At 41.0% G+C, this 24740-nt stretch overlaps 2 protein-coding genes across 5 annotated transcripts; both read left to right on the forward strand.

Moving 5' to 3' along the window:
* The first annotated feature begins 94 nt into the window (after positions 1-94).
* LOC128789046 (peroxisomal succinyl-coenzyme A thioesterase-like) lies at positions 95-7346 on the forward strand. Its single transcript, XM_053944504.1, has 3 exons — positions 95-635; positions 3571-3773; positions 4581-7346. The coding sequence occupies exons 1-3, from the start codon at positions 95-97 to the stop codon at positions 5154-5156; spliced, it is 1320 nt and encodes a 439-aa protein (XP_053800479.1). The 3' UTR covers positions 5157-7346.
* A 902-nt stretch (positions 7347-8248) lies between these two features.
* DNAL1 (dynein axonemal light chain 1) lies at positions 8249-23618 on the forward strand. Of its 4 annotated transcripts, XM_053944506.1 has the most exons (9): positions 8249-8320; positions 10812-10850; positions 13754-13863; positions 14519-14574; positions 16094-16149; positions 17395-17521; positions 17930-18073; positions 19494-19590; positions 21028-23618. In XM_053944506.1, exons 1-8 carry the CDS (start codon positions 8318-8320, stop codon positions 19571-19573), a joined length of 615 nt encoding a protein of 204 aa, XP_053800481.1. In that variant the 5' UTR covers positions 8249-8317; the 3' UTR covers positions 19574-19590; positions 21028-23618. The 4 variants fall into 4 exon arrangements, with proteins under 4 accessions (XP_053800481.1, XP_053800480.1, XP_053800482.1 ...); XM_053944505.1 differs by lacking the exon at positions 21028-23618 and having other exon boundaries at positions 19494-19852; XM_053944507.1 differs by lacking the exon at positions 21028-23618 and having other exon boundaries at positions 17933-18073; positions 19494-19852.
* The last annotated feature ends 1122 nt before the right edge of the window (positions 23619-24740 follow it).

Consider the following 24740-nt stretch of genomic DNA (forward strand, 5'->3'; position numbering starts at 1 on the left):
CCGGGGCTGGGGGGCGGGGAGGGGCTCTGCTCTCTATTGGGGACGCCTGGAAGGGGCGGCGCGGCCACACCGCGCACCCGCCACTGCCGCCGCCATGTGGAGAGCGCTGGCCGCCGCCGCCGCTGCCCCGGCACGGGCCCTGCTGCGTACGCCGCCGGCCCGGCGGGCTGCTAGCCTGGCCGTGTCCCCCACCGCCGGCCCGGCGGACGAGCGGGTGGAGACGCGGGTGGCGGGGCTGAGCCCGGGGCAGCCGGTGACCCTGCGGGCCGTGGCGGCCGATGACCGCGGCTGCCTCTTCCAGTCGTGCGCGCATTACCGGGCGGACAGCGGCGGGGAGCTGCACCTGGGCACGGACGCCTCCCACGGCGGGGACTACACCGGCGTGGAGCCCATGGGGCTCTTTTGGAGCCTGGCCCCCGCCGGCATGGAGAAGCCGTACCAGCGGCTGGTTCCCCGCAACACCGGCGCCCCGATGAAGGTGGAGGTGTTGGTCCACGAGGGCCACAGCCCGCCCGGCTCCATGCCCGGGCCCGTGGTAGCCAAGGCCGAGGTGCAGAGGTTGTTCACGGCCCCCGGCGTGCGGAGGATCCGGCTGAAGGAAGGAGTCGTAAGGGGCTCCCTTTTCCTGCCGCCGGGTGAGTGCCTCGGCCCGAGACCTTCGTCCCGAGGCCGGCGGGACCCCCGCCTTCCCTGACCAGAGCAAGGAAAGTCCCGTAAAATAAACCCTTGCAGAGGCTGTCACCCGGGGAATCTGCATTCCCTAACAGCCGAACGCTGCCCTGCACACAGGTGGCCCTGAACTCTTAAGAAGATATCCCGAGTGCTTGTCGCGGCAGGGCCCGGCTTGTGCGCGGCCGCCCCGCCTGGTCCTTCTCGGCGGCACCGAGCAGGGCGGGCACGGGGAGGCGGCTCTTGCGGGACGGGCCGGAGCCAAGGGAGAACAGGGGTTGTAGAGTTTATTTCGTTGCTGTGCTGTGGTTTTTCAGTAGGTTTGATGTTTGCTCTGGAGTACCAGAATCTAACATCCAGAAAAGCTGATGCACTTCATTCTGTGAGCCTGTGCTGAATGTCCCAAGGATTTTACCCTATGTAGGACTGAATTAAAAAGGTATTTTTCTTCCCTTTGAAACACAAGCCAGGAAGCAGAGCAGCAGATGAAATTCTAAAAAATACATGTATCTCACCTCTGTTTCTACAGAGTGACTACAGTTAGTAGTTGGGTTGCTTTGTGGTATAAAACCAAAATGGATTTATGAGCAAGTTCTGCCTGTTATGCTTATGAGATGGTTGTGCTTTATGAGGTGTGATATTCTGATGGTCTGTGAGTGGTGATGGAAAATTAAACCTTACACCAGTGATTGTGTTTGTACACTTGAGCTATGAGTTAAACTTCTTATAGTTCCCTGAGTGTTGTGGGTACTGGAACTGCCCTCCACATTACCTCTAATTTAAAACTACTTTGTTCAGCAACTCCTGTAAGTATCACTACAGTTATTAAGTATTTTCATTCCAAACCAATGAATTTTATCCATTTAGATATGGATCCAAAGTCCATTGAGGAAAAAAACAACAGAGATTGAACTTTGAATTTCAGATGTTTAGTCAGCATGCTGGATTTTCCATCTCCGAGACATTGTTTTGATCTGTCCTGTCTTAGAGGATGAGTTTGATTTCTGCTGAGCTCAGTGGGAACCCAGACATATGCAAGATGAAACTGCATTTTCCCCTTTAGAAAGTCTGCATTGTAATAGTGTTGAAATGTCTGGAATCATTGCTTAAATGATATTGCCATCCATCATGATGGAGGATCCAGTTACAGCATTATGACCATACCCTTCTTTGCTCCAGGGACAAAAAAAAGTTAATATTTTTAAGATAGGAATCTTAAATGTGAACCAGTCTTATTAAAAGTGAGAGGACATGAGTGGCCTTATGATGTAATTTTAATATGAAAGCGATTTCTCAATTCAGGAATAAGAGTTACGGATGTGGAGGTTTGTTTGTTCTTAAATGTTGGTAAAGTTGTCTAGACCATTTTATCCTGCTTTTTGGTGAGCTCTGCAGGAACGATATACTTGGGCCTGTGTAGGTACTCAGAGAAGCAGTCCAGGATCCTTGTGCAAGTTAAAGGGTGTCTTCATGAGAGAGAAACACATTCATCTATGACTATGTTCTGATTACATGCTCTTGCTAGAAAGCTTTCCAGGTAGGAGTGATGATTAAATATGTATTTTCTTGCCATATAGGCTGGCTGCTGCTAACTAAATGTTACTGCTGATCATAGCATTATAATAAATTTATCCCAACTTATTTTCTCTCAAGTAGAATATCAAACTTCAATGAAAAAAATATCAGAACTGAATGAGTAAGAACCCAAAAGCATGTTTCAGTCCCTTTCTGACTTCTTAATGCTTTATTTTGGGAGGTTTCCACCATTTAGCATGTCTTAAACAAAACTTCCTTTTCTCAAGTGTGTTGAAATGCCAGAAACCTTTCCTTCAGCACATAGAGGTAGTTTCAGAGAGTTAACACAGTCTTGCAACAAGTATGTCCTCTTTGTGCTGAGATGGTTGTAGTGAGCTGGATCAGGGCACATCAGACGTGACATCTGGTGGCCAGGGAAAAAAAAAAAAAAAGAAAAAAAAAATTTGCTTGCTTGGGGTCTTTAAAGCTCCATTAAGTAGCATCTTTAGACTCTAACCTAAGATCTCCTGGCTTGGCATACAAACGTTTTACAACATGACCTTGACTGCAAAAGCACGGCTGTTGAAAATTGTGGTTCTGATTATTTCTTTAGTTTGGTGGGACAGATTGTACACATGTATGTGCACATATATCTGTACATCAGTCCTGCACACACAACCGCACCCACACAGCTCTCATTTCGGCCTTCTGTCTCGTCACTTCTGCAGGAGCAGTTCTCCTGCCACGGCTTACAGTGTTCATGTTGAGAGAGAGCTAGTAAGTCCAGTTGATTTTAACAATGGGTTATCTTTGTTGGGCTTTGCTCAATGCAGTTTATTCCAGAGTTTACATAAGTTCTGTAGAATTTACTTCAAGGGGTCAGTACTCTTGCCTCATTACTCATGAGCTTGCACTTTGCTAATTAAGAAGCGACTTCGTGGGAAACTAGCTGACTTGGTGTATGACTGGTCTGAGGGCAGGAGGTTAAGACCATGGAAAAATACATTTAGAATGATTGTTGTTATTTTTTGTTGGGTTTGTTTGTTTGCTTTGGGGTTTTTTGTTTGTTTGTTTTTTGTGGTTTTTTTTTTTTTTTTTTTTTTTTTTTTATTAAAAAGCAAAACCTGTAACTTCATATATTTTTACAGGAATGTAAGGACTTGGACCTATTCTTAGTTTGATATAGCTGGAGTGGGATACAGCACTGGTTCTCTTAAATCTCTGCTGTGCAAATGGAAAAATAATGACTATTAATAGCTAATGTCTTATATGACTATTAATAGCAAATGTCTTAAGCATTCTGTATTTTGTTGTTCACTCTTCACCAGATAGTTTTTTGTGTCCTGTTTGATAACTTTTCCCCTGTAACTCTTCTCTTTAATATAGGGGATGGTCCCTTTCCAGGAGTGATTGACATGTATGGGGATGAAGGAGGCTTGATTGAATTTAGATCCAGTCTCCTGGCTACCCATGGTTTTGCTGCTCTTTCTCTGCCATATTTTGACTTTGAAGATCTTCCTAGGGTCTTAAAAGAATTAAAACTTGAGTACTTTGAGGAGGCAGCAAGGTTCCTACAGCGTCACCCAAAGGTGAGTGCAGTGAGAAATCTCTTGGGACTAGGGAGGATTTAGCAGTTATGCCTAAGTGGTGGTGGTTGTGATTTTTTTTTTTTTTTTTAATATTTGACTATCAGTTTCTGCTGGGCAAGCTTAGGCCCAATAGCAGCCTATGCATATGACTGGGGAGAGTGACTTTCTTCCATCACAAAGTATCTGTTAAATTCATGCTGGAGCTAGAAGATTGCTGATCAGTAGGATAGTGTATGCTGGAGTATCCTCCAAACAGGACCAGTGGTGATAAAAATGTTTGGCTTGTTTGGGTTTTTTTCTTACATGAAAGCAATTAGTTTTAAGAGAGGATGATATGACACTGCTCAATAGTAGTTGAAAGAATGAATTTGATAATGTGGGATGTTGCTTTCAGTTTTACTTTCCAGGCTAGAAAAAGACAAGACAAATGCTACTTTATCTAATCCTTCAAATGTCATTTGTGAGGTTATTTTTCTGAGACTTGAATTTCCTGTTACCTGTTTTAGGAAAATGAGAAAAAATTTGCATTAACATATGGAGTAGGGACCAGGTAAGGACTGAGTGATGGTATGCCTTGTGCCTGACTGCATTTTTTCTGGGGTTTAATCTCTCCTGGTGTCTCTGAAATAAACAGAAGGAGGAGCGTGGGTCCAGACTGTCACTTCCCAACAGGTTACATCAATAATTAACTTAACCTTTTTTTTTAAATAAAACAACTCCAAAGTCACTTAATGGCTAATCCCATTATAATGTATGCTTCCTTTATTCCTTTCTTCCTCTCTTCTCCACCCCCTATCTTATCTGAAGGTGAAAGGACCAGGAGTTGGAGTGATTGGGACTGGGAAAGGGGCAGAATTAGCACTCTCCATGATCACCTTCCTGCCAGAAGTAGTGGCTGCTGTCTCAATCTCTGGCTGTAGTTCAAATACAGTTGCAGACCTCCATTATGGTCAGATGACTCTGCCCGGGCTGCGTTTTGATATGAAGAAAGTCAGTGTCTCTGACTCTGGTGTATTTGACATTTTTGAAGCTCTGGATGACCCAGCGAATCCTGCTAATTTTCCTAGCGTGATCCCCATTGAAAAAGCAGAAGGTCACTTTCTCTTAGTGGTAGGGGAAGATGATCGGATGTGGAAGAGCTCCTTATATGCTGAGCTGGCAACCAGGCGTCTCCGCCAGCATGGGAAAGAGAACTTTGAACTCCTGAGTTACCCAGGAGCAGGTCACCGAATTGATCCTCCTTCTACTCCATTTTGTCAGGTAGCTATGGATCGTGTTTTGGGAGTACCTGTTCTGGGAGGTGGAGAGAGCAAAGCACATGCCCATGCACAGGAACACTCCTGGGGAAAGATTCAGGAATTTCTGCACTTGCATTTGGGATGAACACTTAAACACATGCAAGCTGTTGCAGATCTGCAAGGACTGAACTTGAGCCACCAAAATGACTGGTGATGACTGGTGAATTGAAGGGATTGACTGAGACAAGCCTTGAAATATGGAAATAACCAGATGACTAGTTAGTTACAAGTAAAAATCTAAAAAGAAAGAAATTTATTTGGAGCAGCCTAAGTTAATTTAATTAGGTAAACAGAGGAGATGTGAAACAACAAGCAGGCTGCACTATGGTACAAATTTGACAGCTCAAAGTGGTCATGATATGAAGAAACAAGTACCTGAAGAGAGTAGTAGGTACTTCCTTGCTTGCAGTATTTACACCTCACAGAATGTTAACAGGCAGCCTGCACCCTCAACAGTGCCAGACAGGATCACACCTCGGCAATGACAGATGATAAACGTAGACATCCAAATCATGAATGACTCTGAGTCCTAAGCTACCTTACCCCAGAATTCTCCTATTTACAGCCATATATACTTCAGAAATGTTTTCCATTTACACAAAGCTGGAGATACCTACTTGAAATGAGGTTCATGTACTTACTGTGGTCTTCTGGTGACAGTCTGTTTCTTTCCAGAAAGAACTGTGTGCTGAATGGGAAAATGAAGAGTACTTTCCCTAGTCTTCCAAGAAGAATGGCAGTACTAGCACTGTCTTGTATTTGGGATGTACCTGTCTGTTTCTGTAATGTCTTGGATTGCCATTTGACACTCAGGGTATTAAGATTCTGTTGGATAGGTTAGAGCATGCCTAAATACAGCCATTAAGTTAGGGATTAATTACTTGTGGAACTCTTTAGTAGTGATGTCAACAGATGCTGACAACTGTTCTTAGGGAGGAAGCAGAGTTGGGAGACAGAAAACCTAGCCTGTAGATTTAAACTGACTGTAAAAAGCTGTCACCTTATAGTGGCGATTAACTCAGAATCATACCAAACTAACAGTGCCCTCCAAAAAAGCACCCAAAGCCAAATTTAGGATAGCTTTTCCATGACTACCTGAGATTTTTTTTTTTTAATTCAAATTAATTTTTGGCTAGTGCCTTTTTTCCCCTCACCATTCAGGTAGAAAGAAACAACTTCTTCCCAAATGAGTTGATCTCTCAAGAGGGTCTTGCTGAAATAGTGCCAATGAGGAAGGCCTGTTTAAGGAGGGTCTCTATTAACAACATTTCTCCTTCCAAAGTCATTTTGTCAGACCAGTTTGAGAGCTGCCCAGGAAGATACAAAACTTTCATTATTCAGGTATTCAGTTTTGCTTTGCTCTCAGGGATCTCTCTCCAGTTAACTGTCATTATGCTGCTGCTCAGTCTCAATAGCTTTCTGCAACTCTTATTAATCCTTATCACTTAAGTCACATGTTTTTCACACACAATCAATGCCAACTGAACAATTTATCTATCCATTCTTTACAAGAAAAGCTCCATCCTGCAAACTCCACAAAAGATCTCTTCATGCGTGGTCTCTAAACTCCCTCACCAGCTGAATAGGCTTTTGCCAAGTCATATCTGGTGCCTGAACCTCTGCTAACATAAGCAGCCTCAGAAGTCCAGGACCAGAGCCTGCTGCAATGTGCTCCTTGGTGTCACCTGTACTTGTCAGACTGCCTTTTTTTCCAAACTCATTTCAAGTGGCAACTGTAGGAGAAGGGGTTGTCTGTTGTGTGAAGGTTCCTGCTTCATCCCATGTCTCTTCAGTAGCTGGAGCTGTTATTAATTGTGCAAGAGCAGCACCTCTCCTATCCCTGTTCTGTCACTCTCCCAGTGCCAATACCTGTGCTCCACACTGCAGTCCTACCTCAGCATATGCATTGCTATGCAAGATTGCAATCTGGAGGTTCAGGAAGTAAATGCTAAGTTGGAAATAAAAAAAAAAAATACAAAAAAAAAAAAAAAAAAAAAAAAAAACAAAACAAAAAAAAAAAACACACACAAAAAAAAACCAACCAAAAAACAGGTAGATTAAGAGTTTGCAGACTTAATTTCTAAAGCACAAGTTTTAAAAATAATTTAGTTTTAGATTTTGTCAGATACATGCAATTTGAAAGAGAAGTAAAACACTTTCTTTATTAAAAAGCAACCATGTGTAAGAATTTGATGTTACGTATTTGTTTGGAAAAGTGAATGATACTTTGTTTTAAAAGGAGGAAAAATTAAAAATAACGTAATTTTACTGCAAAGAGCCTTTTTGTCAATGAGTCAGAGTTTCCTAGACAAAATAATTAACAGAAGGACCTGTTGAAAACTAGACAACTTTTGCACTAGCATTTTGTATATTTACAGTGCTACCTGGGGACCCAAGAGGCATTGCAGGCACTCTGCAGAATGTGTAGCTATTTCCTGCAGTGTATATTAAACTGAGTGCCTGATTATGGCCTTACAGCCACGTTATTTATATTGGTTTACATTCACAAAATTGTTAGGGTTTGAAGAGACCTCTGGAGATCACCTAGTCCAATTCTCCTGCTTAGACAGGGTCACCTGGAGCAAGTTACACAGGAATGTGTCCAGGTGGATTTGGACTGTCTCCAAAGGGAGACTCCATGGCCTCCTTGGGCAGCCTATTCCAGTGCTCTGCTACCCTCAATGTAAAGAGGTTCTTCTTCACGTTGAGGTGGAACTTCTCGTGTTTCAGCTTAAGGCCATTTCTCCTTCTCCTGTCACTGGGCACCCCTGAAAAGAGCCTGGCACCATCCTCTTGGCACCCACCTTTGAGATATTTGTATCTATTGGTGAGCTCTCCTCTTCTATAGACGAGACAGGCCAAGGTCCCGCAGTCTCTCCTCACAAGAGAGAGGCTCCAGACCCCTCATCATCTTTGTGGCTCTCACTGGCTCCTCCCCAGTAGCTCCTCTCGTACTGAGGAGCCCGGAACCCGCCACAGTAATTTTTTGCCAGGCCAAACGCCCACACATTCCATTAAGACGAGTGCTCGGGGGTTGGATGAGCTGCAGTGGCCACAGCCGGGGGCCCTCGCAGCTGCCCCTGGAGCTCCCCGGCTGCACCGTGCGCCCCGCGCCGGGCTCCAACAAGGCCGCGGCCCGCACCGCCAGTCCCACAAGGCGCCGCGGGCCGCCGCCGCTACGCGAGTTCCGGGCGGGGCGTTCCCCGCGCCCGTAGCAACCGGAGCGTTCGCGGTATCCACGGCACCATGGTGAGTCCTGCGGCCGGGGCGGCGCCGGGGCTCGGCGGCGGGGGTCGGAGCGGCCCCCGGGCCGGCCGTGGCGGCGAGGGGCGGCGCGGAGCGGCCCGGGCTCGGCGAGAGCCGTCCGGGAGGCAGCGCGGGGCTCGGGGCGGCGGCTGAGGCGGGGGCCGGTGGCCTGCTGCTGTGCCTTGGGAAAGGGGGATTTGGGCGGTAAGCGAGGAAAGAGGGGAGTCACAAACTCACAAACCTCCGTTAGTACGTGGTTTTAAGGCGGCAGTATCGGTAATCGCACCGATCAGTTTGGTGTCTGTTGCTGTGCAATTCCGATTTCATCTGTTTAAAATACAAATAAATGTCTGCAAATAAAGGTGAAGTGTCGCTGTTTTGCTTTTTACTGGGGGTCTAAATTCTGTACATACCATGTGTCCAACCTCTATGTTTTGGGGGCAGAAATACATCTCTTGTTACAACTATTACTAGTACAGGTGTGATTATTTTTCTCCTACAGAGATTCAGTTTCTTGTTCCTGCCATGTTGATGGTGACTCTTCAGGGTGACCTCTGGTCACTTGGCATTTTGAATATTTTAAAATAAAGTATTATTATTTTCTTTAGACTAAATACCTGTAGAAAATTATTCAATAAGCAGGTAGAAGTACCCTGCAGATAAGCTTCTTGGAGGAAGTTTCCCTTAAGTAACCTCCCATGACAGAAGATACTCTGATTTACCTACAGAAATTTCAAGTGCACCTCAAAGAAAATTGAGTCCCTGATATGTGCTTGCCAGATAACCTGCTGTGCTGATGTCCATGTTTTCATCCAATCAGCAGAGATAAGTCTACAGAGGTCAGGCAAGAAGCTTCTCCTTGTGCTCACAGTAGCTTTAAAGTCCAAACTGGTTTTGGGCATGACTTTCAAACAGCAGCAGCCACTGATCTTATAAATGCATTTCTGTCTTCAACATGAGTGACCGAGATCACGTACCCAAATGCTGTGGTGATTGGCTGCTATAATTATGAAAAAGGCAATTAAATTTCTGCCCAAAAAACCCCAATTAACTGTAAGCCAGCTGTTTTTGCCTGCACACTGGTAACTGTTAATTGACTTGAATGAGCCTGTTGTAGTGGGAACTTAGGGATATGATCTTCTGAACCAGAGGAGGTCATGCAGATGTTCATCTCTGGCAGACACTGGGGAGCTGCTGCTGGGGCTCAAGTTTGCAGGTCATCTCCAATGAGACTTAGAGCTAGCTATCACTTGGTATAGACCAGATTGAAATGAATGCCTGTCAGTGGGCAGAAACAGCTGGAACATCTGAGGATGTCTAAATGGAGGTGCATGTTGACGTTTGAGGTGCATGCTCAGACTTCCTGGTGTTGCTGGCTCTTAGACTGTTGCTGGGTGTTCGGTGGCTGTGGCCTTTTCTTATATAAAGCTGCCTCAGCTGTTGCCTTTTATTGCTGGGACCAGAGTTTCCTGTAGTCCAGGGTGAAGTACCCAATACTAAAGCTCTGTGGCTGAGGTGGCTGCCTGTAAGATTTTTGGGGGAAGTTAGTTTGTTGTTTTTAACTTCTACAATGTGGGGGGGTTATATATCTGATAACCTGAAAGGCTGCTTTTATCCACGCCCTGCTACCCTTAAGAGCAACAGCGATGCCAAAACTAGTCTTCCTGTATTTGTAGCAAGAAGGCTGTTGATCACTGTTTGTAAAAGATTGATCTCTGAAACCTTTTTAATCCCAAAGACATCTTGGAATATGTTTAATGTTTAGAGAAGCATTAAACATGTTGTTTATATACTACTGTTTGGGATATCTTTATGTGGTTTCATTAAGACTCTGATGTGAGGTGGAAAAGTAAGAGTTAGTGACAACAGAGAGTTGGTCAGTGGTCAGTCCTTAAAAAGCATCTCTCAGGTTTTTCCAAACCGAATAATACATGTTTTCACATTGCATGGTGTAACTCAATGCAAAACAATTGGAAAGAAACCCCAAATATATATAATCCAGATTGCTCTTGAGTTTTGGCAAGATGTACCTCATTTTCTTCAGTGAACTTTAGGAGGCTATGTCATTTTCTGGTCACAGACTTGCTTTCAGGCAGGAAGCTGATAATGCACAATAGAAAGTGTGAGGGCTTAAGAGCGTTAGACCGCAATTTTCAATGCAGTAACTTCTTATGCCTTTAAATTGAATTTCACCATATAAGCTAATAAGCAGTGTGCCATGGGGCAGAGAGTAAGATCAGGAAGATAATGTCCTGACATTAAGCCCATTGTTTGCTTCTGAAAATGCAGCAAAGTACCCAGAAAACAAAATTACAGGACACTGGGGGGTTTCAACTTCTTTCACTTGGCTGACCCAAGGTAATATAGGAAAGTGGTGAAAGGGAGGCAAACAAGCAGGATAGGGAGAGGGAAGGAAGAGGAAACAGATTTGCAGTGAACAAGCCACTTACAAATGCAATGAATATTCATTCACTTAAGTTTGTTTCACTTTTAGGCAAAAGCTACGACCATCAAAGAAGCTCTAGCCAGATGGGTAAGTACTAGAACAGTGTCTAGCAGTGTGAGGTTTGACTGTATTCAGATAATTTTGTTTTTAAAACATTGTGAGAAATATGTTGGCTTGAAATATCTGCTTTAAGAAGTTTCACAAAGTAAAATGATGATTACTGTTGTTGTTGTTGTAGTATAGTACATTCCGTTGGACTTTCTGTATGTTCCTGTTAAATTGATACCACTGGTAAAGATTAGTCTGTTTTGCACTCCTGCCTTGTTCTGCTGGATATGCATTGGCCTGAAGCCACAAAGAGTTTCAAAGTTGGGGATGTATTATGTTTTAATTATGCTCTGTTCACTTTACCCAAATGCAGTCTTTCCCACAGAATAAACAAGCATGAAATTCTCACTGTACTGAATTCAGTGAATCTTCTACATGTCCTTTGACATACGGTCCCTCATATTGTGCAAAGCTTAACTCAGAATGAGGTTCTTGTTTTTTTGGTTTTTTTTTTATTAAAGTATTCTGTTAATACAGAAGCTCATTTGTCTGGTTGTTGCTGACCTGGTCTTCCAGAAAGCTGTGTGTTGGCAAGGATGTTGATGTAATGTGAAATGATGATGTAGGATGCTCAAGGGTCAGGTTCACTGAAAAACCAGTGAGACAGTAAACAGGAAAACCAGTGAGAATCGTTCCCCAGTCACTGAATTTTAGATGAAGTCACAGATGTGCTGTTGGGTGTACATACATTAGCTTTCCTGCTAATTCTGGCCAGCTGCTAGAGCAAGGATTTATAAATGCTTTGGCCTCGGGAAGATCTGGATATGATAGTGTGGGTAGGTACACTTGAATGCCAGAAGCTCAAGGTACTAGCCTGTAACTGAAGATTACTTCCATTTTTACTTTTATAATTGTTTAGTATCTTGAGTATTTCAGGGGTTTTCCAGTTATGTTGGTATATCCCACAAACTTCACTGCTGCTCTCCTAGTAAGATCTAGAATGCAACAACTTGCAGACATTAGCATTAGTAGAGGTATGAACTGTGTATAAAAAAAGTTTGCTTTTCCTCCCTCACTCTTTCTGCCTTGCAGAACTTCAGCTCCATGTTTCCTATTAACTGATTTATTTTTAATTTGCTCCTCTGTCACATGTCTCTTAGATAGAATCAGCCTGTGTCAGTGAGTTTCCATTAACGTTAGGCATAAAGTGCTGAATTTGTTTTTCTCTTTAAGTTATTAGAGGTGGGTCTAAATCTTCCTTTTACTCTTCCTCATCTGGGTCCATGTGACTTGTACAGTTGTATTTGGTGTTGTGTTGCATTCTGAATGTTTTTCTTCCCTTTGGCATAAGGGTTTACCTCTGCCCTACAGTCAGGGTGACATTAGTTAAATCAAAGCAACTTGAAATCAAAGCAGCTTCAACTTGGCAAACATGTAACCTGTTCTTATAAAAACATGTCTGTTCTACCTATATTTTCTCTGTGGGATATTGTGGCTGTGCAGCTGCTTCCAGAAGTACTTGGTAATCTGGATGAATTTTCTTCCTGAAGGTGCTCACTGCTGGCCCAGTCTGTGTTGGAAGCTCTCTCCCTTCCATGTTTTTAAGGAAAAATGTATTTTTATTTGTTGGTATAAGCTCATAGATTACAAAGTGAGTGTAAATACAAACAGATACAGTACTGTTGGTAGAAAAGAAAATGGACCTTTCACATTGATATAGTTACTTTATTTGAACATGTATCACCATATTCCAGCAAAACATCTGATGTGCTTATTTGCTAAATCACTAATTTTGACTAAAAATACTGTCACACTGAATTTGGACAGAAACTGGAATATAAATAAGTGTACAAGACAACATGATTTTTAAAAAATTAAATTAAGTTTTCTGAAGTATTTTGGGTGCATAAGAGGAAAAATAATGTTATCAAAACCTGATGTTCTTCTGTGGGTTACTAAAAGACTTATGGGATATGATTAATTTAATTACAAAGTAGCCATATCAACTGGGGCACACTCAGCTATCTCTCTTTTCAGTAGATGCATGAAATGGAGGAGGAAACAGAACTCCTTGTTTTGAAAGCGCCAAGATTTTTCCATTGTTAATGGACCTCCAGTCCTTGCACTGAACACTAAGTGAACTGACAAAATGCTCCCTTTGTGCTGTCAGGGAGGCAGCTGTCAAAACTGCTCCTACTCTCTAAACAGATACTTGTTCCAAGTGTTTAGTCAATAATTAACATCACTTCAGAATTTTAAAAGCTTTAATTGACCATATTTTTAATAAACCTAAATGCCAAAGTTACGTCCATTTTTCCAAGTCTCTGAATTATCAACTTAGTTTGTAAACAGGAAATCTGTCTTTTGCTATATTCTCTAAAGTGTGACATCTCCCCCACTCTTTCTTAATGGCTAATTAGAAATTTTTTTTTTTTTTTATTCCTAATGCTGTGAATCTGTTGAAGTTCTCCCCCAAAACATACTCCCCTGTGTTCAGTTTGTGCTATGAGCTGGGCACATGTTCTGAGATTTCTGGGTGAAGTGAGAAGGAGACTTTTCTGTCAGAACTTTTAAATCTGCTTCTGCTCTAGGCTGGCCCTAGCTGAGGTTTCAGTATATTAGTTTCCATGGAAATACCTTAATCCAGAATTTTAGCCTTCCATCTATTTTCCATTCTTTATGGCAGATGACTCCTTTATTGAATTGCTGAAGTGCTACACAACTTTTAAAAACCAGCATATGTAATGTATGTTATTTTGATATCTTGAAAATAAGCTAGCTTTACCCTTTTTATGCTACACTAGCAGGAATCTTGATAACAGCACTCAAAATACTTTCCAGTAGTATATTGGAATTCCTCCTATAGTATTCACTTTTAGTGTAGTAGTTTTTGGTAATTGAATGTAGCAGTGAGTTTCTTCCTCACCTTCTCTCTTCTTTAGGAAGAGAAAAGTGGCCAGAAGGCTTCAGAGGCAAAGGAAGTGAAACTGTACGGGCAGGTTCCTCCTGTGGAAAAGATGGATGGCGCTCTCTCCGCACTTGTTAACTGCGAGTAAGTTCAATTAAAAACATGTTGGAAACAAAATATTCTCCTCTCTTCATTTCAGTTTTTCTACTGTCCACTGCAAATATGTGTTTAAGTGTGGCCTTCAAAGCAGCAACTTTCTCTTCTTTTTTTATTAACCAAGCTTCTCTTTCTGCACACAATTGCCCTTTTTAATTCAAAGACCCCTCTAACTTAACTCAGAAGGTGTTAGGGTAGATTCTGTATTAATATTTGTCCCCAGAAGATTATATACTGTTTATCAGTATATAATTACATATTTGTGTTTGGAGTCTATCAGCTAAATGGCGCGTTTATGATCCACTCCAAAATTCATGGAAAAAAAGAGGCAATTTGAGCAGACTTTCAGGAAGAGATTAGAGTAATTTCAGAAATAAATATCCAAGCATTTGATAAGGCGAGGCATCAAAAGGTAATTCAGTATTTTATGTAAGTAACTCATGGTACTTTCCCAGAAGCTAAATAAAGTTGAAGAAATCTTAATGGTATGAGGATATTTTGAGTCTGTTACACATCCAGTTAGTTTACCATCTAATGAGACAAGAACATATAATTACTTCTAATGCAGTGGTGTTGGGACATGGAACTCTTCCAATGTACTGATCCCTTATATACTGTGAATTGATTATTCTTTCTTTTAAAGGAAACTATCACTGTCTACAAACTGCATTGATAGAATTGCCAACTTGAACAACCTAAGTAAGTGACAAGCCAGCTGTCCATTGTGTTTGTTTTCTAGTTGCCTGGTTAGGAGATATGCCATCATTTGTTACATGTGTCCAGCTTTATTTATACCTGTTATTATCCTTTTTTATTCCCTCCTCATAGAACATTACAAGTGACCTTTAAAATGGCCAGTCTTACTGGAGAATGCACACTGAGCAGCCATGGTGTATTGCAGCAGGTATCCCTGCACTAGCCTTGACAGTTGTCTCACAGTGCAACAATCAAAAAATTCCATTCACTAAGCACTTCAGTACCTCCCCGTGGGCCTTGCTGTGCTATTCAACACCTAATCAGTTCTAAAGTGATGTCATGACCATTTTCCATGCTCCTGATGGAGACAGTCTGCCATTCAACAACTCTGCAAATGCATTATTGGTTGCAATGAGGTTGGAGTGTTGTAGACCTGGATGGAAAAAATGTCATTCCACTTTGCAGAGGATTGGATATACTTGGTTTCATTTTGTTCATACTTTATATATGGATATGCCACCTGTCTAGAAGTAGAGCTTCTCTTTCTTGGACAAATGTCTTTGAAATTCTTGGGTTACTGACTTTGGAACACAAGTCTTAATGGTCTGTCCTGAAGACTTTGACTGTGGCATGAGGCTGACAAAGAGCTGCAAGTTTTGAAGTCGAGCTTCCAGGCTTTTCTGTTCTTATTAAAATGCCAGCTGTATAGATAAGGATCCTGGAATCTCATCCTTTCCAACAGCACACCAAGAGATCTGCCAAAGAGCTTGATGAACTTATTTCTTTGCATAATAAGCTCAGACTTCAAAAGACTTGGAAATACTAGTCAGGGAAAAATATTCCAGTAGTCTTTCCAAATAACTGTTCTGTAATACTTCAGTTGAGTAACTATCATGAGAAAAAATAATTAAGCAGTTATACATAGTAGTGAAACCAACAAAATTTTTTAGTGGGATAAAACCTTAAACACCTTTAAAGCATCCTAAATATTTGTATTAATGTAGATTCAAAACATCCAGTCTATACCAAGTATTTGATGCTAAAGCCAAACAAACTAGAACTAAGCTGAATGTCTCTCATCAGGCATCTGTAAGGCAGCTTTATATGCTGCCTCTAATACAGAAACCGAATCAGCTGCCTTAAAATAAGATCAGAACAACTTTTGCCTGGAGAAGAAGGGATATGAATTATGTAAGACCAAAAGAAGCAAGTCAGCAGTTAGAGTTCAGGTGCAAGGTGAAATAATTTTTATTCAGTTTTTATCAAAACTGAATTTCAACTAGGTAACCTACACATGAGCAGCTTTGTATTCATGAATGTATTTCTGAGCTTTCCTCTGCATCAATTCCTGCTGATCTGTTTAGGTCAGGAGGTTTTGTTTCTGTTAGGTTGTTCTTTCTTAAGGCAGCCTGTTCAGAGTGCAGTTTGTAAGCAGAATATGGCATTTTATCTGACTTACAGCATCTTCTTATTTTAAAGAAACCCTGTTTATTAACAAGATTTTTTTTTTTTATTATTTCAGAAAACTTGAGGATTCTGTCTTTGGGAAGAAATAACATAAAGAACTTGAATGGATTGGTATGTGCTTTTTAGTATCAATACTTCACTAACAAAATGGGGTAATTTCCCTGTGTTCATACAAGTCTTTGCCAAAGTCAATAAAATTAAGTGAATAAAAGGTTAGGCACTAACCTTTTATATTCTCCTTTTGCTATCATCTGTTCACCCTCTTACATATTGCTTCTGAATTTTCAGATAGTTGTTCACTTTTTTGGTTCAAATTCTCTTAATATTTGGAAAGTTTTCTACCTTAATTTACTACACTGAAAAATTTTAGAAAGAGAGATTTTCTTGTCTTTAATAAAGATAATCAGAACTTCTATTTGAAAATTGCTGTCTATCTGTAAAGCCATTTAAATTCTGCTGGCTGTACATGAATATAATTCCTGCAGACTTTTTGCTTGCAGAATTTTCTACCTGAAGATATTTAGGCTGTGCTTCTCTAATACAAATATTGGCAGTTCCATAAAAACAGACTTCCTCAGAGTCAGTCCCTTTTATGTTAACTGGCACTTGGAACAGTATAGCTTTAGAGTTGATGGTGGCAGGACTGAGTCTACCTAGTAGGGGAAAATTAGTTGAGGAAAAAATTTGATAAATTTTGTTACATTTGAATTCAGGCCAGAATAATACTTTTTTTCAATCAGTATTTTTAAAATGAATATATAAATTATTTTCTTTCTCAAGAGATAAGGCTTTCTCTCAGCCTCAAAGCTGTTCTCACCTTCAGAAATGCCATCTCTTAAGTGTGAAAGGCAGAGCTAGTGTGTAATGACTGGTTTAAAAAACCCTCTGTTTTGAGAGAATTAGGAATGTGATTTCTGGCCAGCAGATACAAACATACCAGAATATACCAGAATGAATAATGCTCTCACACTGTATAACATCCCTTCCAAAGCAGTTGTTGAATTGCATTCTCTTCACACATGCTTGCAGTGCACAAGTAGGCAGATTTGTCTCCTCTGCCCCTATGCCTTAAGAATTACTGCAGCCAGCTATATCTTGTTTCATTCTAATATAGCAATTTCTGTCCTCCTTACATATATTACATATATTTTCATATATAACTTTGCCTTTTAATTCCCATGAGCATTTGCCATGCCTAATAATTAGGGACCTGCTTAAAAGGAAATGAGGACCAATATACCTTAGTATTTTCTCACATGGGAGAAGGTGATTCTTTACCTGTAGAAGGTGAAGAAAGAGTATGAATAATAAGGAAGATGTACTTCTGCTGATCTGAGTAGTCCTGTCATTTTCCAGGAGGCAGTTGCTGAAACTTTAGAGGAGCTGTGGATCTCATACAATTTAATTGAGAAACTGAGGGGTATCCGTGTAATGAAGAAACTGAAAGTTCTTTATATGTCAAATAATTTGGTGAAAGACTGGGGTAAGCCAAGCATCTCTTCTCTGTAGAGACTTCTGTAGTGTGGTGAATGCATGAGTTAAGTCACCAAGTGAAAAATAGTGCTGTATCTCATGGAGCTTTGATTGTAACTGACAAGCCTGCAGATGTGCAAAATCCCTAAACACCTACTCATGCAAGAGAATAAAAATAGTTAGAATATTGAATTTAACTTCTAAGTCCAATTAAGTTCATGCTTTGAATCATCTTTTTCCAAACTCTCTTAAAGCACATCGCTGTTCTTTAACCTGACACCAGTTAGAGCCCAAGCAGTCCCTCTCCTGTTGTATCCCATGCTCTTTATGTTTGCACTGAGTGTGAAAGGAATGTGTGGTGCAGCTGTACTTTCCATGTTCCACAATCTGGTTGGTGTTTTCACCTTTGTGGTTGCAGCAGAGTTTGTGAGACTGGCAGAGCTGCCAGTACTAGAGGAGCTGGTGTTTGTAGGCAATCCTCTACAAGAGAAATTTGCTGCTGATCAGAGCAGTTGGATTGAAGAAGCAACCAAACGGGTACCGAAGCTGAAAAAGCTGGATGGTGAGTTTGGGGCATGAGGCAATTGGGATGAGTTAAAAGCTTAATATAAAGACAACCACGGGGAAATGAGACATAACCTCAGAGATTCATTTGTGTGCCCATGAAATTAATATTCCTCCCTCCTTTTCAGAGTTATTCTCTGAAGAGGAAATAGTTACTGAGATCCTGGCCACAGTGTTTGATGGATCTTGGAGTGGTAAATCCAAGTGGTCTTGCAACCTGCAGTTGGGCATTATTCTGTAGCTACCCAAGTAGTTTTATCAAATACCTAATAGGGAGTGGAAAGATTTAGCATTAAATAAGTTAACAAGGCTTTCATCTGCCAAGTTGAATTACAGTTTTCCCAACAAAAGAAAGAGAATGGAGAGAATTCTCTCATTCCATGAGAGAATGGAGATAGACAGGGATATGTTCTGGTTTGCTTTTGATGCAAGGGCAAATTTTCAAAACTGCATGCAAATTTCCTAAATGCCTGAATATCCCCCTCCATTACTGCAATAAGCCTCAATTTGTGAGCTGTCCTCTCCTATTTAAGACACTGGTATGAAAAGATATTAAACCATTTAGTTACTAAAAATTAGAATATTTTGAAATCTATTTTAAAATATGTTAATTCCTGTAAATGGAGATGTTAGCTGTTCACTATTATCCCCTGTTTACTAAAGCAATGAAGGGGAGAGCAGGAGTGGTAACACTAACATAGAGTCAGAATAACAGCAGGGAAGGGAAGAGTGGAAGCATGCCAACAAGAGGAGGTAGCTTCACTACAGGGAGTGGTGGATGGGAAGTCTATTACCAGACTCTATCTAAAACCAGATCAACTGCAGTAAAAAAAATGTTAGAAAGTGGAAGCCTGATGAGAGAATTGCACTGCTAGGAATGATGGCCTGCAGTGGTCCATTTGCTGTTGTAATAGGAAAAGTTTTGAATGTAGAACAAAAAAAAAAAAAAAGGAATAAGGCACATATCTGTGGGCAAAAAGTGCCCTTGGTAGTATAAGGTTAGACTTACTAACCACACTAAAACTTGGGTACATAGGTCGGGAAAAGGCAGCACAAAGTAGGGGCCCCACAAGAGAAGGGTGATGTGCTGATTGGATGTTAGCAGTTAAACTGACTTGATGCATCTCCCAGAGACCAAGTGAGGCTGATCTTTGCAGAACATAATTTAGTACCTTTTTATTCCCTGTTACCCAAGAAGTTGGAAAACCATCCAAGAGAGGAGCTTAAGTTGAAGGCTTTTCTAGTTAAGGCCAGTTGAGGTATGCAGAAGTTCATGTTGGTTAGAAACAGGCAGGAAATACAACTCTTGACTCTTTCCAACAGGACAGATAATTCATAATTCAGATAAGATCATAATTTCAGGTAGATCATAATTAACTACATCTTCCTCTTCTTCTTTTCCTATTTTTTTCTCCTAGGTACCTTAGTTGTTAAAGGAGAAGAGGAAGAAGGAGCGGAAGGAGCGGAAGGAGCAGAAGGAGCAGAAGGAGGAAACTGATGACACTTTCTTTTTGGGTATTAAATTATTGAAGTAACTCCAGATAGCTTTGCACATAAACTTTTATAAAAGTATTTGTTTTGAAGAAAATCTTTGGGCAGTTTTTAAAAGACCAGCTTATCTCCACAGTCTCTCACCCAAAGAGTTAGCTACCAAAAATTGCTCACACTGGTTTCGTCAAGCTTATGATACCTTCTGTAGAGACTAGTGGAGCTGAATTTACCTGCTGTTTGGCTAGCAAGAGATCTTTGTTTAAATTAATACATTTTTAATTCCTGATTAGTGGTGCTTGTTGTTCACTCTTGGGTTATAAAAGAACCGTTTTAGCTTATTTGGTGCTGATGGCTAATACTGAATTGGAAACTCTGAGGCCAGAAGAAAAATGTTGTGGTTTTGAGACACCTGACAAACTTTGTTGTATTTAATTTTGTCATGGGACTTTCTCAATATTTTTATTATGTGAGTTTGCCTTTTCATTCCATGAAGTGTTATGCCAAACAGGCCCAGTAGTTGCAGACAAAGGTATTGGTTGCACAAAAAAGGTATTGGTCTGATGAGTGCTTGTTCCTGGCCTTAAGTCTTGAAATGGGCTTCTCATATTGGAACTCAACTGCATTGCTTAGAAGGCCATGTATAACTTATATATTTATTTATTTTTAAGAGGCAGTGGGAATTCATTGCATGGTTTCTGTAAGACTAAAATACCTGCTAACTTTGGGTTTTGTCTCTTACTAAGACATTATATTATATTGGAATATGTGGCCTACATTAGCCTACAGCTGGTTTCTGGCTTTGGATTGGGTCACTGGTGGACATAATCCTTCTCAGCTCTGGAATCTTCCTGTAACTAAGGAGGCTGATAGTAACAGAGAACAGCAAACGGAAAACCTGGGCTCGAGGATAGAAATTTTTGATTTTGGGGATACTAATTTTTTGTGAAAGCACAGATATAAGTAGTGAAAGTATATGTGAGGAGAGGAGAGGAGAGGAGAGGAGAGGAGAGGAGAGGAGAGGAGAGGAGAGGAGAGGAGAGGAGAGGAGAGGAGAGGAGAGGAGAGGAGAGGAGAGGAGAGGAGAGGAGAGGAGAGGAGAGGAGAGGAGAGGAGAGGAGAGGAGAGGAGAGGAGAGGAGAGGAGAGGAGAGGAGAGGAGAGGAGAGGAGAGGAGAGGAGAGGAGGCATTGGTAAAAAAAAGTATTGAAGAGGTACTGAATGTGCTATATTGCAGGGTAACCAGTTTTAATGAAGCCCCCTTCTGTGGCTATTTCTAGTGAAAAGCATTAAACAACGATGAAGACATACCTGATTGCACTGTGGGATGCCAATAGTGCAGTTTTTCTTCTTCTCTTTGAAGAGTAGATGGAATCACCTGAGTAGATTTTTCTGCAGTTCTTTTTTGGTTTTTTAACAAGCTTTTCTTCTCATTTGTGGTACCATCTTTTTTTTTAAATTGAAGTGACAACAAGTATATCTGCTGGTTCCAGCCCAGGCATAGAAGGGACGGGGTCAGAATGCCACTCTTAGTTATTTTGTTCGTGAAGGTGTGGCAGGAGTTGAAATCTTGGAAGCCAAGTTCAGAGATGAAATGGTAGAATTGGTCCAGGCAACAGTGGTACAGATCTCAAGCTCCAGGTATAATTGTAGTAGGCTATTCTCTCTACTCAGTTTCTAAGTGAACACTGTGAAGTAAATGATTACAAGACAATCACAGTTTCGTTTCAATATATTGCTACTTAATCTGTGATTATTGGAGGAATTCTAAAGCATTCTGATTTAAGTTGGCATTTGCTGAAGAGGTTTGAGTTTGATTTCGATCCATTACTAAAAGTAAGGTCAAGAGCACAATGGCAAAAACTCTGGACATTCTTCACTCAGCACAAACTATTTCCAGGCAGCTGTTCTCTTTACTAGAAACTACTTTCTTAGTTAGCTAGTTCGCTGGGTTTAGACAACTTCATTTTGTTTGTTATTTCTTCAGAAGTATTCTCCTAGCTTTATCATGAGTAAAGGCAGCATTGACCAAAAAGCATCATGGAGGAGTGTCTACAGTCAGCAGTCATTTCACACATCTTTTGAAGCCAAGCCATTCTGTTCACTTGCAGTCAACCACTCTTGGCAAGGTGGGTGTGCTTGGGCAGTACAGAGCCCGTGGCACGCATAGGCCCTGCTGGCCCCATCTGCTGGCTGTGCCCTTGACCACTGTAGTCAAAGTGTGCCTCGTGTGAGCCAGAGCCTGACTGACTCAAAACTTGCCTTCTGAATGTTCCCAACAAGCAGAAATGCCAGATTCATCTCTGTGTTTGGAGATATTGACCACATGGTGCTTCTCCTAGTGTTTGGCCACAAAGAAAAGTGGTTGAAGCTGTGGACCTGGTCTCTCCCAACACAGCTGCAAGTGGTGTGTATGGCTGGGTTAGCTCCACACATGATTGTGACAGGAGGAAAAGGGAGTGACGAGCACAGTCCAACACCAAGTAATTCTGCTGGTTGATTCTTTAAATATGGCCTAAGTCTGTACATTTCTGAAGGTTATGTTAGATACAGCAAATACTCTACACTTTAGCTATATTGGGGCATTCTGAGAGCAGAATAGATGCTTAGTGTTCTATGTTGTAATGACTGAAGTGAAACACAGATCCATTGACAAGTTGTGAGGGATATGAGCAGTTCCTGGTTCTTGTAAGTGATCAGTAGAGGCTACACCTACAGGAATCAGTCCAAAACTATTGTAGGTGGTGGTAGAGCTGGGTGGATTGTGTGGCCCACTGGCATTGGTACTTTCCACAGATGAAATGGCACAAATTCTCTAGCTCTTTGCTTTGGGGGCTGCATTATAAATACCAACAAAAAAGGGGAAAAAATCATTATTGAAGAAAGGGAGCATCCAGTGTTAGAATATAATTTAAAACCCTTCTGATAAAAACATTGAAACAATACAGTAAGAAAATAATTGACTGTGGCTTTTGTTTGTCAGGAGATGCTTTGTCTCAAAGCTGGTAGCTTCACTTTACCTTGCTTTGTCTAATGAGTCATGATTACTCTCAAGAACCAAACAACCTCCCCAAACTTTTTCTCCTCCAAAGTTTCCCTAAATTTTTAAATTTGCACTTTAAAATTAGGCACTGGATGTGACGGAAGTCATAGAGAGGTGGTAGAATTAAAACAGCTGGTTTGCATATTGTGGTGCTACATGATGCTATGTATAAGGTGACAGTGACATCTTGGCCTGTGCCCCCAAGAGGGACATTAGAGTGAGATGCTTGGAAGGCCTGGCTTTCACTTGTGCACTCTGCTGTTCCCTATCATACCACACCCAGTGAAGCAGTAAGCACACTATTATTCATGAATGAAAGGAGCACCCATATAAAATGTGCAAGCCATGTGGAATTCTGCTTTTCCCAGTGAAGTTACAGAGGACTAGCATCCACTTTATTCCTTAGAGAAATATCCTAAAATTAAATTAGTAGAAACTAGCTAGGTTTTTTGCTTGCTTGTTGGCACACTCGCCTGTCTTCAAAGAGCTGATTGATGTATGCAGTGATTATTGAGAACTGATGGAAAAATTACAGAAAAGACCTGAGAACCAGGTTCTGGTTGATGACTCAGGTTACACTAGAAGTAGCCTCATCTAGAAAAACTTCCAAGCAAGAGAGCACTTTTAACATCCCCTTTGGCAATCTTTTGTATACAGTAATTTTGTAGCATGAAAAGCTGTTAAATTTGCTGTGTTTAAATTATTTAGGCCTATGTTTATAAATGTTACTCTGTGAAACTTGTTCAAAAATAATATAACCTTATTTTATACAAATGTCTTTGGCTGATGTGTAATGAAATAGTTCAGCTTGTGAAGAGTATTTGGAAACTAAATTTCATTCTCATGAAACCTTCCTGGCTGCTCAGGAAGTAATATATTTAGAATATGATAGCATGTAAATGCTGTTCCCTATTGCCTCTATATTTTAGAATAGAAAATAACTTAAGGCTTTAAAAATGCTGATATATTGTGATTGTTGTCATCTGATACATAAATATTTTTCAATCTTTTAAGACATTGGTTGTCAGAATTTGTCCTAGGTTGTCTTAGATCCTAAGAGAAAAGTCTACTACTGCTATATGTGGAAAAATATCCAGGTAAGTTAGAGAAATGGCTGATTTCTTCAGTACAAAATTACTAATTCACTTTGAATTTAAATTTTATTAATAGTAACATACAATCAGTTCCATTAAGCCCAGACAGGGGAAGGCTAACTGATTCAGACTTCTCTAATAGAAACTTCAGCCTTCAGTAGACCACGTCACTGAAATGTAATTTCAAAACTCTATATAAAGAAAATTCTTCCTACCCCACAGTCCACAGCAGTTGGTCTCAATAATGACAAAAGCAGCATCCTACAGTGATGGCTGTAATGCTATTTAGAAAGCATATAGGGAGTTACTGCAGAATTCCTCACAGTACACTAACTCAAAGCTTACTAGTCACTAAAATGCTTTATAAGGTTTCTTTCAGTAGCTGAAATAACTTCCAGAAGCCTGGGCTTAGATCCAGCAGTTAAAAAAAGATAGAACCCAAATTGCTCCAAATGTGTGGGGGTTTTGATTGTCCAAGGTTTGTTTGCACAGCCTTAGATTTAGAGCAAAGTACTAAACTTCAACACTTTTGTCAGCTGGCTTTGACAGGGAGGCAAATGCTTGACTTTAAAGCCTTAAAAGTCCTGGTCTGTTATCTCAAGTGAAGGCTTCAGTGTTCCCTGTCTCTTCACACACCAAGCAAAATACTTTTTTCTCCAAACGCTATTGCTGATCAACTGTCACAGGCACAGGACTAAACTAAAGCAAGGACTTCTACACTGAGCTGAAAAAATTAGTGTTTTCCTGTTTTGGGCTGAGTCTTTCTCCTGCCAGCTTTGCCAAAAATATTGAAATGGTCAGCATAAATTAACAGGTGTGGTGCCTTAGATCCTAAGTGCAGTCTCACAGGAGACCAGTCAGGCACTTACACATTTCTGCCATCTGCTTTATGTAGCATTTGTAGCTTTTGAAGACATCATGCCCACAGGTGTGAGAACACCTGTGTAGCCTAGTTAACTAAAAGGCAAAATACCAAAACAGAAGGAAGATGTTTTGAGGATAGATGGAAGTGTATTTAAAATCCACAGCAAGAGATCCAGC

This window comes from Vidua chalybeata, chromosome 6 (genome assembly GCF_026979565.1).
Source record: "Vidua chalybeata isolate OUT-0048 chromosome 6, bVidCha1 merged haplotype, whole genome shotgun sequence".
In the NCBI taxonomy this organism is placed as follows: domain Eukaryota; kingdom Metazoa; phylum Chordata; class Aves; order Passeriformes; family Viduidae; genus Vidua; species Vidua chalybeata.

Excerpts from the sequence above, each read along its gene's own strand:
- LOC128789046 (XM_053944504.1), top strand. The coding sequence starts at position 95 with ATGTGGAGAGCGCTGGCCGCCGCCGCCGCTGCCCCGGCACGGGCCCTG. Across the intron at positions 636-3,570 it reads CTCCCTTTTCCTGCCGCCGG|GGGATGGTCCCTTTCCAGGA; the intron begins GTGAGTGCCTCG and ends TCTTTAATATAG. Across the intron at positions 3,774-4,580 it reads TCCTACAGCGTCACCCAAAG|GTGAAAGGACCAGGAGTTGG; the intron begins GTGAGTGCAGTG and ends TCTTATCTGAAG.
- DNAL1 (XM_053944506.1), top strand. Across the intron at positions 14,575-16,093 it reads TGCCAACTTGAACAACCTAA|AAAACTTGAGGATTCTGTCT; the intron begins GTAAGTGACAAG and ends TTATTATTTCAG. Across the intron at positions 16,150-17,394 it reads TAAAGAACTTGAATGGATTG|GAGGCAGTTGCTGAAACTTT; the intron begins GTATGTGCTTTT and ends GTCATTTTCCAG.